Here is a 17,403-nt window from a genome sequence, read left to right as displayed (position 1 = left end):
CCAAAGGCTCCTAACCCTCGGTGGGCAAGCATCGCCCCAGGTTGGGCCACCAGCTCCATCCCTGCCCGGCCCAGCCTTCGCAGAGGTACGGAGGTGTCCCGCCCCGCCTGCACCCGCGTCGAGGGTTTTGACGAGCGTTTCCCACGTCCAGCCTCAAATTTGGGTCGCTGAGGCCCCAGCGCTGCGGGGGCAGCACCCACCACATCAGATACTGATGCTCGGTGCCCACGGCAAACATTTGCTCTCTTCCAGTGCTTCGTTATTCTTATTTACCAAAAAAAGTGAGGCCTTATTTCCTGTTAAATTTCTTTAACTATTTCACTGCTGGCTTTCTGATGGCAACACTTGTGCTGCCTGCGCTTCCGAGGAGCTTTGATCAAACTCGTGTACGCCGATTAACAAAATTCACTTATGAAAGCACGTAAATAAAATACAAATACAACAGCATCTCTCCCCCCAAACCCAATAGGCTGTATTGTTAATGTGGTGACACGGCAATTTGCATTTTATTTCCTTGTTATTAAAAAAAAAAAAAAAAAAGGTATTTATTATAAACTCTGCCAGAGGCACTTCAAAGGCAGCAGGGCCAGGGAGTGGCTGTGCAGATTGGAGAGGCTCCGGAGAAGTTTGCGGAGGCGTTCCCGGCCGGCGATCCCGGTGTCGGCGCCTGCAGCTCCAGGGAAAAAACCCAAATATTTTCAGGCAGGTTTAACTGGAGGGGGGGAGAGGTTGGTGCTGATGCGGTGCCACTGGTACCGAGCAGGCTGGGGGGGAGCAGCCGGGGACCCCCGTGCCCCTCGCTGGGGTGATGGTGGGGAGAAGAGGGGGTGATGTGTGGGGCTGGGGAGGGGACCCAGGACCCCATCTTAGGGAGAGATGGAAGGAAAAACGCTGGACCCTGCTCTGCAGAGCCGTTGGCAGCGTGCCGCTGCCTCCCGCCTCGCTCCCCGGCTCTGCCGCCGGCACGGCGTAGCATCGGCCAACGCGCAAACCTCCAGAGCGCCGGCCATTTTCCAGGCAAGAGCAGATTTGCCAAGCGCTACCTTAAGAAAAGTTATGCGTGACTATTTTTAAGGAAGCGGGAGGGGGTGTGCGCTGGCCCCGTCCCAGGGCCCTGTGCCAGCCCTGGCCTCGACGTCCCTGCCCGGTGCTGGCCGCCGCGCGTGCAGGTGTCCGGACGCTTCTCCTCCGAGCCGGCCGTCGCCTCACCGCCGCCTGCAAATGCTCAGCTTCTTCTGGCTGAGGTGAGGTCCAGGGGCGGCTGGGGACGATGGGGACAAGGCGGGGGGGGGTACGGGACACCCCGGGGCTGGGTGAGCAGCTGGATGGCTTCCATGCTCAGTGGTGTAGCGGTGGCTTGTGGTGGCTCGTGTTGGTGCTGGGCGGCTCTGCCGGGGGGTGGAGGTGGGGTGAAAGGCCCTCACGCCCCCCTGGTGATGCCCTCTTGCCTCGGGCTTTGTGGTGAGCCCTGCTGCGGCTCTGCTGTGGGCCGTGGCACCCGTGCGGCTGCAATGGGGACAGCAAGTGAGAGCCGGCAACATCACACCCCCCAGCCCAGGTCCTTCTGGGTGTGCCAGGAGGGATGCTGGGGGGGAATTGGCTTGAATCAGCCATTTTTCACTGAAAAAGTGTGGGGGGGCAGATATTTGGAAAGCGTGGGCACAGGGATGCCGGGAATGCCGGAACCATGGGGAGGGCAGAGGGATGTGCCGGGGCCGGCTGAGGCAGGGTGGGTGGCCAGACAGGGTGGGCGGCACGATGCCATGGTGGTGTCCACTCTGGTGGTCTCCACCCCGGTGGTCTCAACCGTGGTAACACCACCGGGGTGGAGACCACCAGGGTGGACACCATTGCGCCACCATAGTCTCCATCGTGGTGGTCTCCACCATGGTGGTCTCAACTGTGGTGGTCTCCACTATGGTGGTCTCCAACTTGGTGGGCTTGACTGTGGTGGTCTCAACTGTGGTGGTCTCCACTATGGTGGTCTCCAACTTGGTGGGCTTGACTGTGGTGGTCTCAACTGTGGTGGTCTCCACTATGGTGGTCTCCAACTTGGTGGGCTTGACTGTGGTGGTCTCAACTGTGGTGGTCTTGATGCTACAGCAGTCTCCTGCCCGGGGAAGCCGTGGGCGGCAGGGCAAAGGTGCCTGGGCTGGGCGATGTTTTGCTGGGTGTCCTCATGCTCGTGAAGTTTGGCCCCGGCGGTGTTTGCAGCTGTAACGGGGTGACATGTGGCTTCACCCTCCCCTTGGGCCGGAGGCAGCAGTGCCAGAGGACCCTTGTCCCCTGGGACACTTCCTGGGAGAACTTTGCCCCTTACGCCGGCAAACCAGCACCGGCCTTCCCGGGAGCGTCCTGGGAGCTGCAGAGAGCGGCTGGGCAGGGGTACGGCCGGGGCTGGGCGCTGTGGGCACGGCCGGGGCTGGGGATGCTTCACCTGGTGTTGAACTGAATGGTGGAGAGGGATGTCACGGGGCTGGAGGGGTCCCCGCTACTCTTGCCCTGAGAGAAGGTTTCCCATGGGTGGTGGATGTAAAACCGGCGGCCCCTCATGAAAGGGATCGTCCTCGCAGCCCCTCCTGGCCCTGCGCCTGGCTTTGCTCCGTGAAACTCCGAGGAAAGCGCGAAGCGGCACCGCTCGCAGGGTGCCCTGGCCTTTCTGCTGACCGGCCGCCCTCCCAGGGTCCCACCGACACCCGCCACAGAGAGCTGCCATGCTTCCTCGCTGTGCCGTCACCCGGTGATTCGGTCCCTCTCATCTCCGCAGGGCCACCATCCCCACGGCCCTGTGCAGGAGTTGGCACCCCGTACCCCACACCCTGTACCCCACACCCGAGCAAGCACTGCGGGTCTCGTCCTGGGGATGGGGTGGTGGAGCTGAGCTGTGCCGGGCATCTCTGCCGCTGCTCCCTGGTGGGGGTCCCACCGGAGGGGACATCTCCCCTTGCACAAAACCTGCCCATCCCGTCCTGGGAGCGCCGGGGCTTTGCTGCTGCCGCCAGCAGCGGGACTGGTGGGTCTCAGGGGAAGGAGAGCCCTCGCTGCCCTGTCGAGATGGCAGAATTTCCCAAAGTAGGTCAGGTTAATTTTTTAACGCGTGTAGATTTGCTTGTTACCATGGATATTGCTCAATTATACACCAATAATCCCCCATGAGAACTTCATTGTCGCCGCTTTCCTCCCCTCCTCATCCCCCCTTTTTTCTTTAAATATTCCCAGAGAGGGGTAAGGATGCACAGAGGGGCTGGAGCAGGGGTAGGAGACCAGAGCCAGGTGAGGGAAAATGGGGGTTAGGTGTTTGGGATGTGGCGGTGGGAGAGCTCTGGAGGGCAGGCAGGAGCGGCTCGAGGTGTGGGGCTGCCCAGAGCCCCCCACAGCTCAGCACCCAGGACCCCCGCCCTGGCTTCACCCTCATCCCTCCCTTCCGTCTGCTGCTTGGGGGTGGCTAAAGCAACACCCCGCTTCCAGAGGGCTCAAGGATCTCCTGCATCCTTGCCCGGCATCATCCCGGGGGCTGTGGGACCCGAGAGGGTTTTGTGACAGAGGATCCCCCGGGCTGGTGGTCCCCCGGTGCTTTTCCAAGAAGCCAGCACCCAATTCGGCACCAGGGACCATCCCTGGAGCCTGTGGGTGCTTCAGTGCTGCGGGACACCCCCCTGTCAGGGTATAGGAGAGAAGTGGGGTGCCACAGGCTCCCTCTCCCCCAGTATTTGAGGAGCCGTTGGGGTCTCTCCCCCTCTGCACCACCCCCCCACCCCGGTTTGCTCCGTGAGCTCCTTACGCCCTTCAGCAGCACAGGAAGCGAGCACGGCAGGAGGCGAGGAAAACATTCTGCTGGAAGGGTTTTCTTCCTAATGCAAACTTTTTTTCTTTTCTTTTTTATTTTTTTTTTGGGTAGAAGTGGGTCACTCGAGGGGTGACAGAGTAAGAGCATCATCGCCTGGGTACCGCATCCCGTTGCCATGGTGACCCGAGGGCTGCATCAGTCAACAGCTTTAAAAATGTGACAGTTGAGTGAGGCTGAAGATTTTAATGAGGACAGACACTTGCTCGCTCAGTTTCGATAACCAAATACTCTATAAACACTCACTGGCTGAATGGTTCCGGGTCTCTGGAGCGTGTTTGCGACACGTGGCCGGAGCGGTCCCCTTCCCCACGCGGAGCCCTGTGCTCCCGGGTGGGACCGTGGGCTGGGGCCGCCTCGGAAATAACGGGGGGGGTGAATGGATGTACATCAGACAGCTTTTTTTTTTTTTTTCTCCTTCCTGCTAACCCAACCCAGGGGACAAGGTGACATGGTTGCAATCAGAGAGTGCAGCACGAGGTGAAGGTTTGGGTTTCCAAGGTACGGCATGAGCTGCGTGCCTTCTGGGGTTGGCCGCTGCAGCTGTGGGGTGTGACGGGGCCACCCCCGGCCATTGCCACCACCTTAAGGTGCCTGCAGCAAAGCAAACCCAGGGAGCAAACCCAGCTTGCTAAAGAGGAGATTAACTCTTGCACTGGGCTCGTGCAGGGGTGGGTGAGCCCTAAGCAAGCTCCCAAGCCTCAATAAGAAGCCTGGAGAGGTCATGGGGCTCGGCAAAGCAAAGCCCGGTGCCGCTGAGGCAGAGCTCGGGAAGGCTTTGAAAGGCTCAGGGGTGCCGCTTGCACCCGTCGGTGCTCTGAGCACCCTCATTTCATCCTGACCGCAACGAGAGCACGCCGTGCGATGCCCCGACGCTGGCTCGCACGAAGGGCTGACGGTGCAGGAGGCAAACCTGCAGCTTCCACTTTTCCGACCCCGCGCCGTCGGGGTGGGTGGGTCCCGTGCAGGATCGGTGGGGCCCGCGCAGGATCGGTGGGGCCCGCGCAGGATCGGTGGGTCCCGCGCCTTGGGGAAGGAGCTGCCGCCTCCGGCAGCCTGGCTGGACCTGCACGGGAGAGGGACGTTTGCTGGCAGAGCTGAGGGCAGGCCAAGGGCCCGCTGGTGGGGTGTTTGGAAGCAAACTGTAAATATAAAGCCTCTTCCAGTAGCTTTTGCTGCAGCTCCCGCCCTGCCTTTCCTCGCAATGCCACCGTCGTGTCCAGCCGGGATCCGGTCACAGCGCGTGTGGCCGGGGAGCCCGAGGGCACCCAAGGGCACACGATGCCCTTGGGGGATGCCGGGGATTCGTGGGCAGAGGGGCCGGTGCAGGGCGCAGCGGTGTTGCCGGCGACAGGCGCTTCCCATTCGCTGCCCGCGTACCACCCGCGCGCAGCGTGAGTCCTGCCCGCTGCCAAAAATATGCTCCCGGCTGTCTTGTGACCGTGGTGTCACCGCGCCGGCCAGAGGACCTTCAAGACACAGCCCTCCGTCACATGTAGCGACACGGAAAATATTAACACAGCGTCACTGGCCAAGGGATGGGCCACGGCACTGCACGCTGGGCTCGGTCCAGCACCCCGAAATAGCTGGGAGCCTTTCCATCAACGCCGGCGAGCGCTGGACCTGACCGCTGAGGAATGGCAGGCGCCAGCCCCGGACCTGCCCTTCTTTGTTTCGGCTCCAGCAGCCGCCCCGATAGGTGCTGGCGAGGGGCCGGTGTCGTGGGGAGGGACGTCAGCGTGGGGCTTGGGGACGGGGTGTGACAACCCGCCGCGCAGGCGGCCGTGGCAGACGGTGGCTCTGTGGCACCCGCCACGCACGCTGCCTCGTCCCCGCTGCGGGACAGCCACGGGCATCCTCCGCCCCCGGCTCCGCCGGTCCCGCGGTAACCACAGCCACTCTTCTCCTTTCCAGGTGTCTCTTAAAAATGGTCAAGGGGAATATTGTAGTCCCTGAAGAGATCTTGAGCTTCTGTTGCAATGGCCTCCAGGTACCCCCCCATGCTGTGCAACTAACCCCGGGGCTCCCCGTCCTGCCGGCGGCTACTAACCAAGGCTGTGCCGGGCACCCTGTGCCGGGAGCCGCTTCCAGCCCCGCACCAGCTCCGGTTGCATCCGTTCCCCACGCGGTCCCCATCAGCATCCCCGGCCTCTCGCTGGGTGCCATGGGGTCAGGGCTGTTCCCACGGCACGCCGTCTTTTTCCCTAAAATTTAGAAGTGGCAAGGACTGGGAAAACAACCGGTGGGAGCTCCGGCCAGGCTGGCTGCTCGCTTTGCAGCAAGCGGCTTTGGAGCTCTGTGCGTTGCTGGCTCGTGCCCCAGAGCCTGCCGCCTTCCCGAAATAGCTCCGTGGTACTCGTGTAGCCACCTCGGCATGCCGGGAAACAGTCCAGGAGGTTCGCAAAGGGGTTCGGAGCCCGCTGGGGGGGCTCGGGGGGTCCATCTCGCTGTGGGATGGGGGGCCCTTTGCCATAAGCTCGGCTTGCCGCGTTCGCCGCTGTCTCTGCTAAGCCGAGGTTTGTGCCGTTCCTGGGATGTCGTGTACCAGTAGCTATGGAAACAGAGGTTAGACCCGCTAGAGAAAAATGCTATTCTGAGAGGCGGTGAGCTCAGGGTAGTCGGGAAAGCTTCATCTTCAGCATAAACCCGTCTTTAAAAGAAGCCGGGCGAATCAAAGGGCAAAGAAGCTGCTGCAACGGGGCTCTCGCAACAAGTGCTGTCAACGGGAGCCGCGGTGGGAGCAGAAAGCGGAAGGAAGGGCTGTAACGAAGCCCAGACAGCTCCTCATGTCTCCTCAATTACTCACCGGGCTAACTGAGTTCACCCCTTGTGTAACATGCCTCACTTGACATTTAATCAGCTATTTTTTTGTGCCGGCACAGTCGCAATACCAGCCTCTCTTTTCCAACGTGCTTCCCGCCGGGGCGGCGGGCAGGAGCGGCTCTGTGCCCAGCAAACTGCGAAGCCCGTGAGGACTGTATGCAACTGCGCAAACCACCCCAAACCGAGGATGCTTCCCCCCCCTGCTTCCCCCCCTTTGCTTGTACCAGCCAGGAAAAACTGTTTTCAGTGTTTCCTCTGGCAAAGGGGGGTGTTGGTGGAAGGTTGGAGCATCGCTGTATGCCCAGCTCCGGACACAAGCCCTGGGACTTGCAAAACCACCCTTTGCCGTGACACCTTAAAAATGAAGCTGTCGGGGGAGCAAACTTCCTTCCCCAAGAATTGATTGACTTTGGGAGGGAGTTTCGGGGGGTTTTGGGGAGGAAGCAGCGGGGTTGGCTGATAAATAGCCTGGAAACCTGCAGTGATCACCCACGGAGCTCTTTTTTAGAGGGTTTTTTTTGTTTTTGTGTCCTTTCAGCTCTGGGCATCACATCTTTGGCAAGGGCCGGGTGGGTTTTGGTGGTGCCCGGGTCTGTGCAGAGCTGGGGGGGGGGTCCCGCTGGCTCTGCGTGGGGAGGGGGGCTGCGTGGGTCACCATTTTCTTAGGGGATTCTCCTCCCATTTGGGTAAACGGAGCTCTCGTCCCTCGCAGGGCTCGACCTCTCCACCACGTGCCCGGGAGCCAGAGGAGCGGGAAGAGGTGCCGGGGGCCATGGCGAACCCCTTGCCCGCCCGCAACCCCACCGAGGTGCAGATGAGCCAGCTGGTGCTGCCCTGCCACACCAACCACCGCGGCGAGCTCAGCACCGGCCAGCTGCTCAAGTGGATCGACACGGCCGCCTGCCTCTCCGGTAAGCCGTGTTCTCCCACCGGAGCCGTCGTCCCACCAGGCCGGGAGGGAAGGGACCTGGCCGTGTCCCTGGGAGCCGGCTCATCAGCGGCGTGCCTGGTGGTCCAGTGCCATCCCTTGGAGCTGACGCCAGCTGGGGACCCGCGTCATGCCGTTTTGCTGAGTAATTAGAGAGCAAACAGGAGCAGGATGAGAGGGGGAGGAGGTGTGCGCTGCAGCACGCACGCTTGCTCGGGGACGGATCAAAATCAAAACTTGCTTCTTCCCAAATGCTGCCCTTTCCCTTGCCTGTGTGCGTGGTGACACCGGGCTGGTGACATCCCCGGTGTCCCGGCAGCGGCCGGAGAGTTCTGCCGGACGGGGCTGAGCTCCTCTGCTCAGAGAGAAGCTCACCCTGCCAAGCACGCCGTGGGTCACCAAGCACAGGGAAAGGAAAACGGGTGCAATATTGCACTTTGCTGAGCTTCCCAGTGCAATTTTGCAGTTTGAGGTTCCCAGAGTCCCAAGGGAAAGCCAGAACGGCAAGGCGGCTTTAAAATATTTGCTGGGTACGGGGAGATGATATCGGCTACCTGTGCATCCACGCAGCGGCTGAAAGCATCGAGGGAAGGCAAACAGCAGGGCAGCGTGCCTCCTAGTTACAACACCCTCCCCTCCAAACCCTTCAAATCCGCGCTGCACGGGATGGAGAACCCCCAAACCTTGCTCTCATCCCCGGAAAACATGGCAGGCGGGCACGAGCAGGGAAAGGGATGCCAGCCGGGGTTTCGTCAGCCCCGCGGCAGCGACTGCGGGGCAGAGGAACGCGCGTGCCCCTCGCACGCTCGGCGTGTTGCTGCAGGTAGTTGATGTAGTTTGTTTTTCCTTTCCAGCCGAGAGACACGCCGGCTGCCCGTGCGTCACGGCTTCCATGGATGATATGTATTTTGAGCATACCATTAGGTAAATACTCCGCTCTCCAGCGGGGCATGCGCGGGGGAGGCGGATGGGGTTTTCCCGTCTGCCGGGTGCAACGTGGACGGTGGGGCTGGAGCCGGGACAGGGAGCAGCGTGTTCGGGAGGGGAGGAGGTGCGGTGGCAGTGTCGGGTTTGTGGGGCAGCTCCGCTGCGGGGGGTGCGGGCCAAGTGTCTGCTCTGATTTATCTGCTGTCCGGTGGCTCAGGGAGCTCCTGCTGGGGTGGCTTCCTGGTATTTCCCCCGATCCCAGCTCCTCCCTGGCTTTGGTCAAGAAACAACTCTTACTTTGTACTCTGAAAAACTTCATTTTTGCAAAACGTGCCTCTGTAGCAGCCACGTGGGTGGCTGGCGTGCGGCGGAGCTCACCCACCCACCGGGTGCTGGGGGGGAGTGGGACCTCCTTGAGCACCACGCTGTGAGATGCACCAGGCTGAGCTTTGCCCAGCCAAAATCCCCTCCCAGGCTCGTCCCGGTCCCCACAGAGGTGCCCACCTCGATGCGTGCAGCCCTTGAGCTGCCACGCTGCAGGGGACAACATAAGCATCCCCACCAGGCGTAGGTCTCACATGCCCGAGGTGGTCTCCCCCCGCTTACCACCCCCGGGTGCTGCCACCCACCCTCACCCCTCTCTCAGAGCCCCCACACCCCTCCGTGCAGGGGGATGCCCGTCTGCTCCCCCCCCCTCCCTGGGTACCATCTCACGGGGCTCCGTGGGGGTCGTGGCGCAGGGTTTTGGTGCACCTACGAGTGTGCCCGATGGCAGAGGTGCCCGTGTGCTGGCAGAGGGGTTTTGGCACCCCTGTCCCCTGGGGACCTGCCGGCCGAAGGCTGGCCCTGCCAAGCAAGCCGTGCCATATAGGATCCACGCTGCCTAGCACCTCCCCTCTGTTCAGGTCTGCCCACTGGGGACAGAGACGAGCTGTGGGTGCCCAGGGCTGGCATTGGGGTTCCTGGCTATCGGCTTCGGTGCCAAGGAAGTCCGACGTGCTCTCGTGTTTCAGTGCCATCCCCAGGAAGCATTGAACTCCCAATTCCACCATCTCACATCAGATGCCGCGGTGCCGGTGGGTCGGCAAGCCGCTGGCAGGGGTGCCCGTCGGGTGGCACCGGCAGGGTCGATGCCCTGCACCGAGCGGGCTCGGTGGGTGCCGTGCCCAACACCGCACGGCTCCAGCTCCTGGGGCAGCTTTGCCCGGGAAGCTTTTCCCTGTGGGTTTTGGAAGCGGGAGGACGGACCCGAGCCCCGCTCCAGAACATGAAATCAAACCCTGCAAGGCATTCGCCCCTCCTCGGGGGGTGAGCCAGGCACTGCTCCAAGGGGTCAGGGAGTTTGTGCTGCTCCTGGCTCAGATCCTGCTACCCGTAGTCCGGCCTAATGCTCGGAGCAAGGGGCCTGCCGGGGATTGCCCACAGAGCTGTTTGAAGGCAGAGGAGATTTGGGTGGCGTTTGCCGTCCGCTCTCCTCCTCGCCCGGCTGGTTGTGCTTTCTGCTGTCCTCCCACCGCGAGGGAGAGACCCCCGTGGGCAAGGGAGGGCTGTGGGTGCTGGGGGCGCACAGCGGAGACCCCAAAACATCACTGACAGAAGCTCAGCGGCTGGGCGTCGGATGCTCCCCATCCCTCAGTCCTGCCGTGTGGAAGTGCAGCCTCCCGGGAGGATTGCGCGTACCTTCGAGCCGGAGTTCGTGCAGCTTTTATGGCACCAGCTTGTGCCGTTTGATAAGGAGAGAGAGAAGATAAAGTATTTTTGGGGCTGTAATGTAGAGAGCTGGCGCTGCCAACGCGCCTGCCTCGACCCCGACCCTTGCACGCCCTCGGCTGCAAACCCAGCTGGCGCATCTGCTTCCATCGCCTCTAACCCTCTCCCCCCATCTTGCTTTTTCTTTTCGCACCAGCCAGCCATATATAAACCCTCCTGGGCAGCGGGACGGGAAGAGTGGTGTCTGGTACGGACGTTTGCAGCCCTAGAGCTGCCGGCCTAACGCAGCGCTGCCGTGAGTTGGGACCATTAACCCCACTGATGCGGCCCGGCCCGGGACGTGCACGGAAGCTGCTCACATAACCCCGTTAATGTTTTGGCATGCCGCGGCGGGCGCGGGGTTGCCTCTGGGCCCCGAGGTCCGTGCCGGAGGACAGCCGGAGGCACCGTCCCAGCCTCACGCTGCCCCTGCTCCAGCCAGAGCCAACGTGCGAAGCTTGTCGAGTAGCCGAGATGATTGTGGTGGTTTGAAGCCAGAAGGCATGCGTGGGGGGCAAGGGGGACGTTACGATGCCGAAGCACACGCTGACTCTTTCTCTGTTCTGGTTTTGAGGCCTCTGTGGTGCAAATCTGCGGTAGTGGTTCTAGGGTTTATTTTTCCACTGAGTTTTCTAGTATTTGTCTCTTTTAGGGGATGAGAAATATTCCTGATTTAATAACGCATTCGGTAAAGACTCTGTTTGCTGTTGGTGTTGCCAATGAGGTGCGTTTGCTCATTTGGTCAGGAGCAGACTGGAGCAGGTTAACGGCTGCAGAGCTGAAGCTGTTTGTGTGTTTACTCTGAAGCCTACTGAAGGCGCAGAGGAGAGCTCCTGGGCTCTGCGAGCAGCACTTTGCTGCCAGCAGAAGTTTCATGGGAGAGATGGTGCAAAATGCCCCTGGCCGGATCCTGCCTCCTGCCGTCTCCCAGTATCCCAAGGTGTCCGTCGCTGGGAAGCCCTGGAGAGGAGGAGGAACAGGAACAGCCAAGGTGCCTGCAGCTTTGGGGCTGCTGCTGCTGCTGGCCGACGGTGCCCCCGTTGTGCAGGACAGCACACGCAAGGCTGGAGGAGCCGTTTGCTCTGGCAGGAGCGTGCATGCCCGCATGGCAGGGGGTGCCAAGCAAGCCTTGGGCACCTCTGCACCCCTCGGGTGTCCCGGCAGCCCCCCAGACCTGGGGACCCATTTGCACGCAGATGCTCAGGGGTGACATCTCCCTGCTGGGTTGGACACCTGCGGGCTCCCACGTCTTGGGGGTGGCTGTCCCCATGTCCTGCTGGCCATCCTGGCATGTCCCCACAGTCCCAGGCAGCCGCTGCCGCAGCAGGCGGTGAGCCGTAACACCGTGGCACCTCGGTGGGGAGCCGCTCGATGCTGGTGCGTGTGCTGGAGAACCGTGGGCCGTTGTCCACCCCCCGTAACCCCCACGCACTTTCTCCTCTTTCTGTTTTTCAGCGTCGGGCAAGTTGTCAACATCAAAGCCAAAGTGAACCGAGCCTTCAACTCCAGCATGGAGGTTGGTGTGCCACCCCCCGCCTTCACCGCCCGCCCCTGCCCCTATCCCCCTCGCCGTGCGCCCGTCCCCGCCAGCCGTGCGCGTCTGCTCACCGCGGCCGAGTGCCAAATACCCGAATCCTCCCGCGGTTTCCAGCTTTGATCCCACGTGTTGGTCCCCTCCTGCTGTGCTTGGCGGGATGTCGGTGCCCCGGGGAGCGGAGCCGGCTCTCAGGGGTGCTGTGCCCTCTCCCAGGTGGGCATCCAGGTGAGCTACGAGGACCTGTGCAGCGGGAAGCACTGCAGCATCTGCAAGGCGTATGCCACCTTCGTGGCGCAGGGACCCCCCGGCAGCAAGGTGAGCGGCGGCCGGCGGCTGCGGGAGCTGGGTCGGTCCCTGCGCAGAGGCAGCGAGGAAATGGCCTCTCTGGGGACGGCTGGGCTGGGCCCTTTGCCCTCTGGTCCCTCCGTGAGCAGCTACAATACAACCCAGGAGGAGTGTGGCTGGCTCCGACACATGTGGTGGGGTGTTCGGTGCTACAGGAGTGTGTGCCGGCACCCGAGGGAGCCCTGCCTGCTCCGGCAGCGGGATGGCACCCTGCCTGTGTCCCCTTTGCAGGTGAAGCTGAAGCCGCTGACCCCGCAGACGGAGGAGGAGAAGATAGAGCACAGCATCGCTGCTGAGCGCCGCCGCATGCGGCTGGTCCATAAGGACACCCTCAAGGACCTTCTCACCCGCAGCCCCCGCGAAACCGGTACCGTGTCCCTTCCAGCCCCAAAATAACCCCGACACCCACTGGTGACACCCTCCTTCCTCGGCGGGATGCTGTGGGGGGAAGAGTGGTGGTGATTGCTGTGGAGGTTTGGGGGTGCCCTGGCCATGGAGGGGGAGATCAGCCCCACCATCCCTGACCCCCCAAGCTGGGAGGTGTGTGTGGGAGGGCGGCCGTGGGGAGAGGAGGCAAGGGCTGGTGGGGTGCCAGGAGCGGGGGTCCCACCGGCCAGCCGGCACGCTGAACCCCATTCTTCCCCTGTGGCAGAGCTGGAGACGCGGGACGGCAGCGTGGCGGTGCCAGCGGAGAAGACACGGGTGGAGAGCGTGGAGCTGGTGCTGCCCCCACACGCCAACCATCAGGGCAACACCTTTGGGGGGCAGATCATGGCCTGGATGGAGAACGTGGCCACCATCGCAGCCAGGTGACCCGACAGGGATTCAGGTGGGGGGAACAGCGTGCCTGGAGGGGACACACAGCCAGAGCAGCGTCCGGCTGGGTTGGGCCACAGCTGGGTTGTAGGGACCCTCCAAAGGGGTGGTCCCCAGCACATCACCCTTGGGCAATGCTGTGCAGGGAGCCCCATGGGTGCATGGTGGTGGTGGCCCCCAGGGAAGGGTTCACACTCCCCGCAGTCTGCTTATTGTCCCTTCTCAGGGCTGGTTTTGGCGATTGAAATCCAGGGGTGACATTTTTGGGGACTTCCTCGGCTCTGGCCGGGTCGAGGAGGGTACATGGGGCTGCCAGGGCATTGGGGTCATAACGCCTGCCCCCCACAGCCGGCTGTGCCATGCCCACCCCACGCTGCGGGCCATCGAGATGTTCCACTTTCGGGGACCATCGCAAGTCGGGGACCGCCTGGTGCTCAAAGCCATTGTCAACAACGCCTTCAAAAACAGGTGGGTGCCAGCAGCGGGAGGTCCCCATCCCACCCTCCCGGCAGCTCTCCCCACCCTCACCCCTTCTTCTGCCCTCCCTCCCCCCAGCATGGAGGTGGGGGTCTGCGCCGAAGCCTATGGCCAGGAGATGTCCGTCAGCCGAAGGCACATCAACAGCGCCTTCATGACCTTCGTGGTGCTGGATGAGGACGGCCAGCCCCGCAGCCTGCCGATGGTGGCACCCGAGCCGGGGGTAAGGACGGGCAGGGCTGGCATGGGACCCCCGGGAATCCCGCTTAGCCCTGAAAGGCTCTCGGATTCACAGCAAAACAAAGGCAGTTTTACGATGATGGGAATCCAATTGCTTGTTAGCAAGTGAATTAAATTGGTTGCTCGGTGCAACTAATAAAAAAATAAACCGCTTGCCTGTGCAGAGATGGACAGGTATTAACCGTGCAAGGCTTAACAGACTGTTGCCTGCAAATTCAAGCTCATCTTCTACAATTTAGGGGAAAGAATGCAAACCTCTTAGGCTGTTTTTACCTTTCAAAGCATCCTAATCCGTAATTTGCTTGGATCCAAATATTTGAGAAAACCTGTCACGTGAGCTTCACGGCAGTGAAACAAACACCTGAGCGTCTCAGGGCACATCGTAGCATCAGGGAGTGACAGCGTCGCCTTTCCCCTGGCCGATCCGTGCCCACCTACTTGATTTTTTGATGCCTTAAAACTAGGACTCTTCTCCCACCCTGCAGGACAGCATCTCACGGCCAGAGCTGGGTACCACAAAACCTCCCTTCACCTGCTTTAAAGCACTATGCTTTCTTTGAAATAAGCTGGTTTTTGGGTTTTTGTTTCCCCAGGAGAGGACATTTGCAGTGCTAAAGGATGCAATTTGTGTTTCAGTGGCTGTTTGCTGCTCTGCGGCCGCAGCAAGGGTTTTTTTTTCCTAACGTGCTGGTGCCTGTCGCTTGATCACAGCGCATGGCGGTGATGCCAAAATAGCTCACGGTTAATCACTAACCACCACTGCCAGCGTAGCTGGGGCGGCAGCCGGCAAGCGCAAGGGCTTCATCTTCCAGCCCTTCCTTGCTGACCATTTTGCCCATTCCCAGAAAGACAGGTGGTTTTTGGTTTGTTTTTTTTTTTTTTTTTTCCTCCTTTTCCTATTAACCTAATGTGCTTTTTCCCATTTATCAGGAAGGAGAGAGGAGGTACCGAGAAGCCAGTGCTAGGAAAAAAATTCGGCTGGACCGGTGAGCAGAAAAAACAAGTGGGATGCAGGGATGGAGGAGGGAAGAGAAGGAGGAGCTCGGCACTGGGGTACAGGGACGGTTTGTGGGTGGTTTGTGTCCCACCATAAGGGAAATTGTTCCTTTCCCGCAGAAAATACGTCGTCTCCTGCAAACAGACCGAGGTGCCGCTCTCTGTGCCCTGGGACCAAAGCAACAAGGTAGGGTGCTGCCCCGCGGAGGTCGCTGCCTCCTGCCCCCCCTTCCTGCCCCTGACGTGCTGCCCCTGCCCCAGGTTTATCTGAGCTACAACAACGTCTCTGCGCTGAAGACGCTCGTAGCCAAAGCGAACTGGGCGCTCGCCAGAGAAAAGGAAAAGGTACTAAACCTTCTAACCTCCCCTCGAGCTGCTCCTTGCCCCCAAAACCTGGGCAAGCCAGGGGCTCGGTGGTGGCTGAACGCGTGCCAGCCCGTGCCCTGTGCTCCCCGAGGTGCGGATGTACACGCTGGAGGAGGACAAATTCCTCTCCTTCCGCATCGAGATGTCGGTCCGCATCGCCGCCAGCCAAGCCTTCTCCCTGCTCTCTGACCTGCGGCGCCGGCACGAGTGGGACAGGCACTACGTGTGAGTGCTGCGGGGCTTCCCGGGGGCACCCAGCCCTTTCCAAAACCCACATCCTTAAATTTAAGGCTCAGTGCTTTGGGCTTTTCCTGAGCGCGTTTCGCTTCGGAGCCACGATTGCTCCTAGAGACCTTTCGCTGTGCATCCCCGTCCCCGGGAGCACCGGCTCCGCCTGTGCTGATGGCTGCACTTTGCTGCAGAAACCATCCATTTTGGGTACCCCCAAATATCTTGGGTATGGCGGCGGGCTGTAAATGGCCCCCCCCAGGCTTGGGGGCCACAGCAGGGTTTCTCTGGGCAGCCCCTTCGGGGGATGGCGCGGTCCCTTGCACAGTCGCCCCGCGGCCGGTGTCCGTCTCTCCTGGCGGGACCGGTCCCCTCTCGCCTCACAGGAGCGCCGAGCTCGTCCAGCAAGTAGATGACGATGACATGATCTACCACGTGGTGAGCCAGACGCTCAGCCACGAGAACAAGCCGCAGGACTTCGTCATCCTGGCGTCCCGACGGAAACCCTGCAGCAAGGGGTAACTGTCCCTGGCCCCGAGCCCCTGCTCCCCGCCGGCCGGGCTGCGCCGGCTCACCGGGCTCTCTCCTCCTCAGGGACCCCTACGTGGTGGCCTTTCGGTCGGTGACGCTGCCCACCCATCCTGCCAGCGCTGGCTTCACACGGGGGGAGACGCTCTGCTCCGGCTTCTGCATTTGGCCGGAGTCGGAGGAGACCAGCAAGGTGGGATGCTGCGGCCGTGCCGCGGGGCCGTGCCGCCCGTACCCCATTGGGGAGGCTCCCCCATCTCCACGTGCCCCTAGTAACCATCTCCTGTGCCTCACAGGTGGCTTACTACAACCAGGCTACGCCGGGGTACCTCAACTACGTCACCACCAACGTGGCAGGACTGTCCTCCAACTTCTGCGCTACCTTCGAAGCCTGCGAGAAGTTCCTGCTGAAGAACAAGGAGGACCTGATCGTGCGGCTGCAGGACCTCTAGAGCCGTGGCACTCCTGCTGACAGAGGGACGGACAAGGGGGCACCTTGGTGATGGAAGGGGACGTGGGATGGTGGCACCCAGGCCCTGCCACCTCCCCGGGGGCTTTGGCCCGAGCGAGGTCCCAGGGGCTGGGGTGGAGGGGCATGACAGTACCGCCTCGCCCCTTGCACTGACATGTCACGTCTTTTCTTCTTCTTCTTCTTTTTTTTTTATTTAGAAATTTTATAAGCTGATGTACAGGACTTGGTTTTCTAGTTCACTTAACGGTACTTGAATCTTTATATGATCCAAAGTCTTCCTAGAACAGGTTTTTTTTTTTTACTATTTCTTTACGGGGGAAAACTGGTTCCCTTTGAGGCAGCAAAGGGAGAGAGGGGGCAGTGATTGGGGAGGGTACCGTACCCCTCCCTGGTGCAGGGGGGGCCGGCAGAGCATCCCGCTCCCCCTGCGGCCGCTGGGTGCTGCTCCTCTTCCCGGGGAAGGCCTGGAAAACAGCCCCTGCTCCCGCCGGGCTGAAATCGCATCCATGGGGCTGCGGAAGGAGTGGCAGTGAGAGCGCATTGAAAGGATAAAATACCTGTACGTGCTCCCGGTGAGCGTCTGCTCCGGGGGTTGCTGTGCGGCTGCCCGGCCGGCGAGCGTGGGGTGGGGGTCCCGCACACGCGGCACACCCCGGGCAGGTGCCATTTCCCTGGGTGAGGAGGAGGAGGACGGGGCTGCTCAGGGTCACCAGCCCCGAGGGCTGCTGCCCGGGGTCTCCGGCAGGGGCGGGGGGCCCTTCGAGGCAGGGCTGTGCGCTGCAGGAGGGGGGGTGTCAGCCAGCACCCCATGAGAGCGGCTCTTGGGCACTGCCCGGAGGCGTTGCCACCATGGCAGGGGCAGCACGGGCTGGTGCAGAACTGGGGGGCTGCCCCTCATCCTCGTCTGCTGGGTGCACCAACACCTTGAGATGTAAACCCCAAACTGCCTCAGGGGCACTGAAAAAGGAAAAAAAAAAAAAAAAGACAGAGCTAAACCTTGTTTCCCTAAGCCTGAGCAAGGCTGCCAGGGACAGGGGGAGTAAGTGGGGGCAGATGCTGAAACCAAGAGCCTCAAAGGCTTTGACAGCCGTCCCTAATTGCCCCAAGCACTAATGAGCTGAGTGCCT

General features: G+C 61.5%; 1 protein-coding gene across 7 annotated transcripts; it reads left to right on the top strand.

Moving 5' to 3' along the window:
- The first annotated feature begins 694 nt into the window (after window positions 1–694).
- On the top strand, window positions 695–16,564 carry ACOT11 (acyl-CoA thioesterase 11). 7 transcript variants are annotated; one of them, XM_075759335.1, is made up of 18 exons: window positions 1,091–1,244; window positions 5,759–5,834; window positions 7,380–7,578; window positions 8,450–8,519; window positions 10,429–10,479; window positions 11,727–11,787; window positions 12,022–12,123; window positions 12,385–12,520; window positions 12,806–12,962; window positions 13,318–13,437; window positions 13,525–13,669; window positions 14,617–14,672; window positions 14,803–14,869; window positions 14,944–15,027; window positions 15,140–15,273; window positions 15,663–15,794; window positions 15,871–15,997; window positions 16,101–16,564. In XM_075759335.1, the coding sequence occupies exons 1-18, from the start codon at window positions 1,222–1,224 to the stop codon at window positions 16,254–16,256; spliced, it is 1,896 nt and encodes a 631-aa protein (XP_075615450.1). In that variant the 5' UTR covers window positions 1,091–1,221; the 3' UTR covers window positions 16,257–16,564. The 7 variants fall into 7 exon arrangements, with proteins under 7 accessions (XP_075615449.1, XP_075615448.1, XP_075615450.1 ...); XM_075759330.1 differs by lacking the exon at window positions 1,091–1,244 and adding an exon at window positions 5,405–5,543; XM_075759333.1 differs by lacking the exon at window positions 10,429–10,479 and having other exon boundaries at window positions 781–1,244.
- Window positions 16,565–17,403: the final 839 nt, after the last annotated feature.

Source organism: Balearica regulorum, chromosome 8, assembly GCF_011004875.1.
Source record: "Balearica regulorum gibbericeps isolate bBalReg1 chromosome 8, bBalReg1.pri, whole genome shotgun sequence".
In the NCBI taxonomy this organism is placed as follows: domain Eukaryota; kingdom Metazoa; phylum Chordata; class Aves; order Gruiformes; family Gruidae; genus Balearica; species Balearica regulorum.
Note: the sequence above shows the minus strand (reverse complement) of the source record. Positions and strands in the feature narration are given on the sequence as shown.

Bases quoted from the DNA above. Each gene is read 5' to 3' on its own strand.
- ACOT11 (XM_075759329.1), top strand. From the start codon at position 6,681: ATGCCTCACTTGACATTTAATCAGCTATTTTTTTGTGCCGGCACAGTC. The intron at 7,579-8,449 runs GTAAGCCGTGTT...TTTCCTTTCCAG, and splicing joins CACGGCCGCCTGCCTCTCCG to CCGAGAGACACGCCGGCTGC. The intron at 13,438-13,524 runs GTGGGTGCCAGC...CCCTCCCCCCAG, and splicing joins AACAACGCCTTCAAAAACAG to CATGGAGGTGGGGGTCTGCG.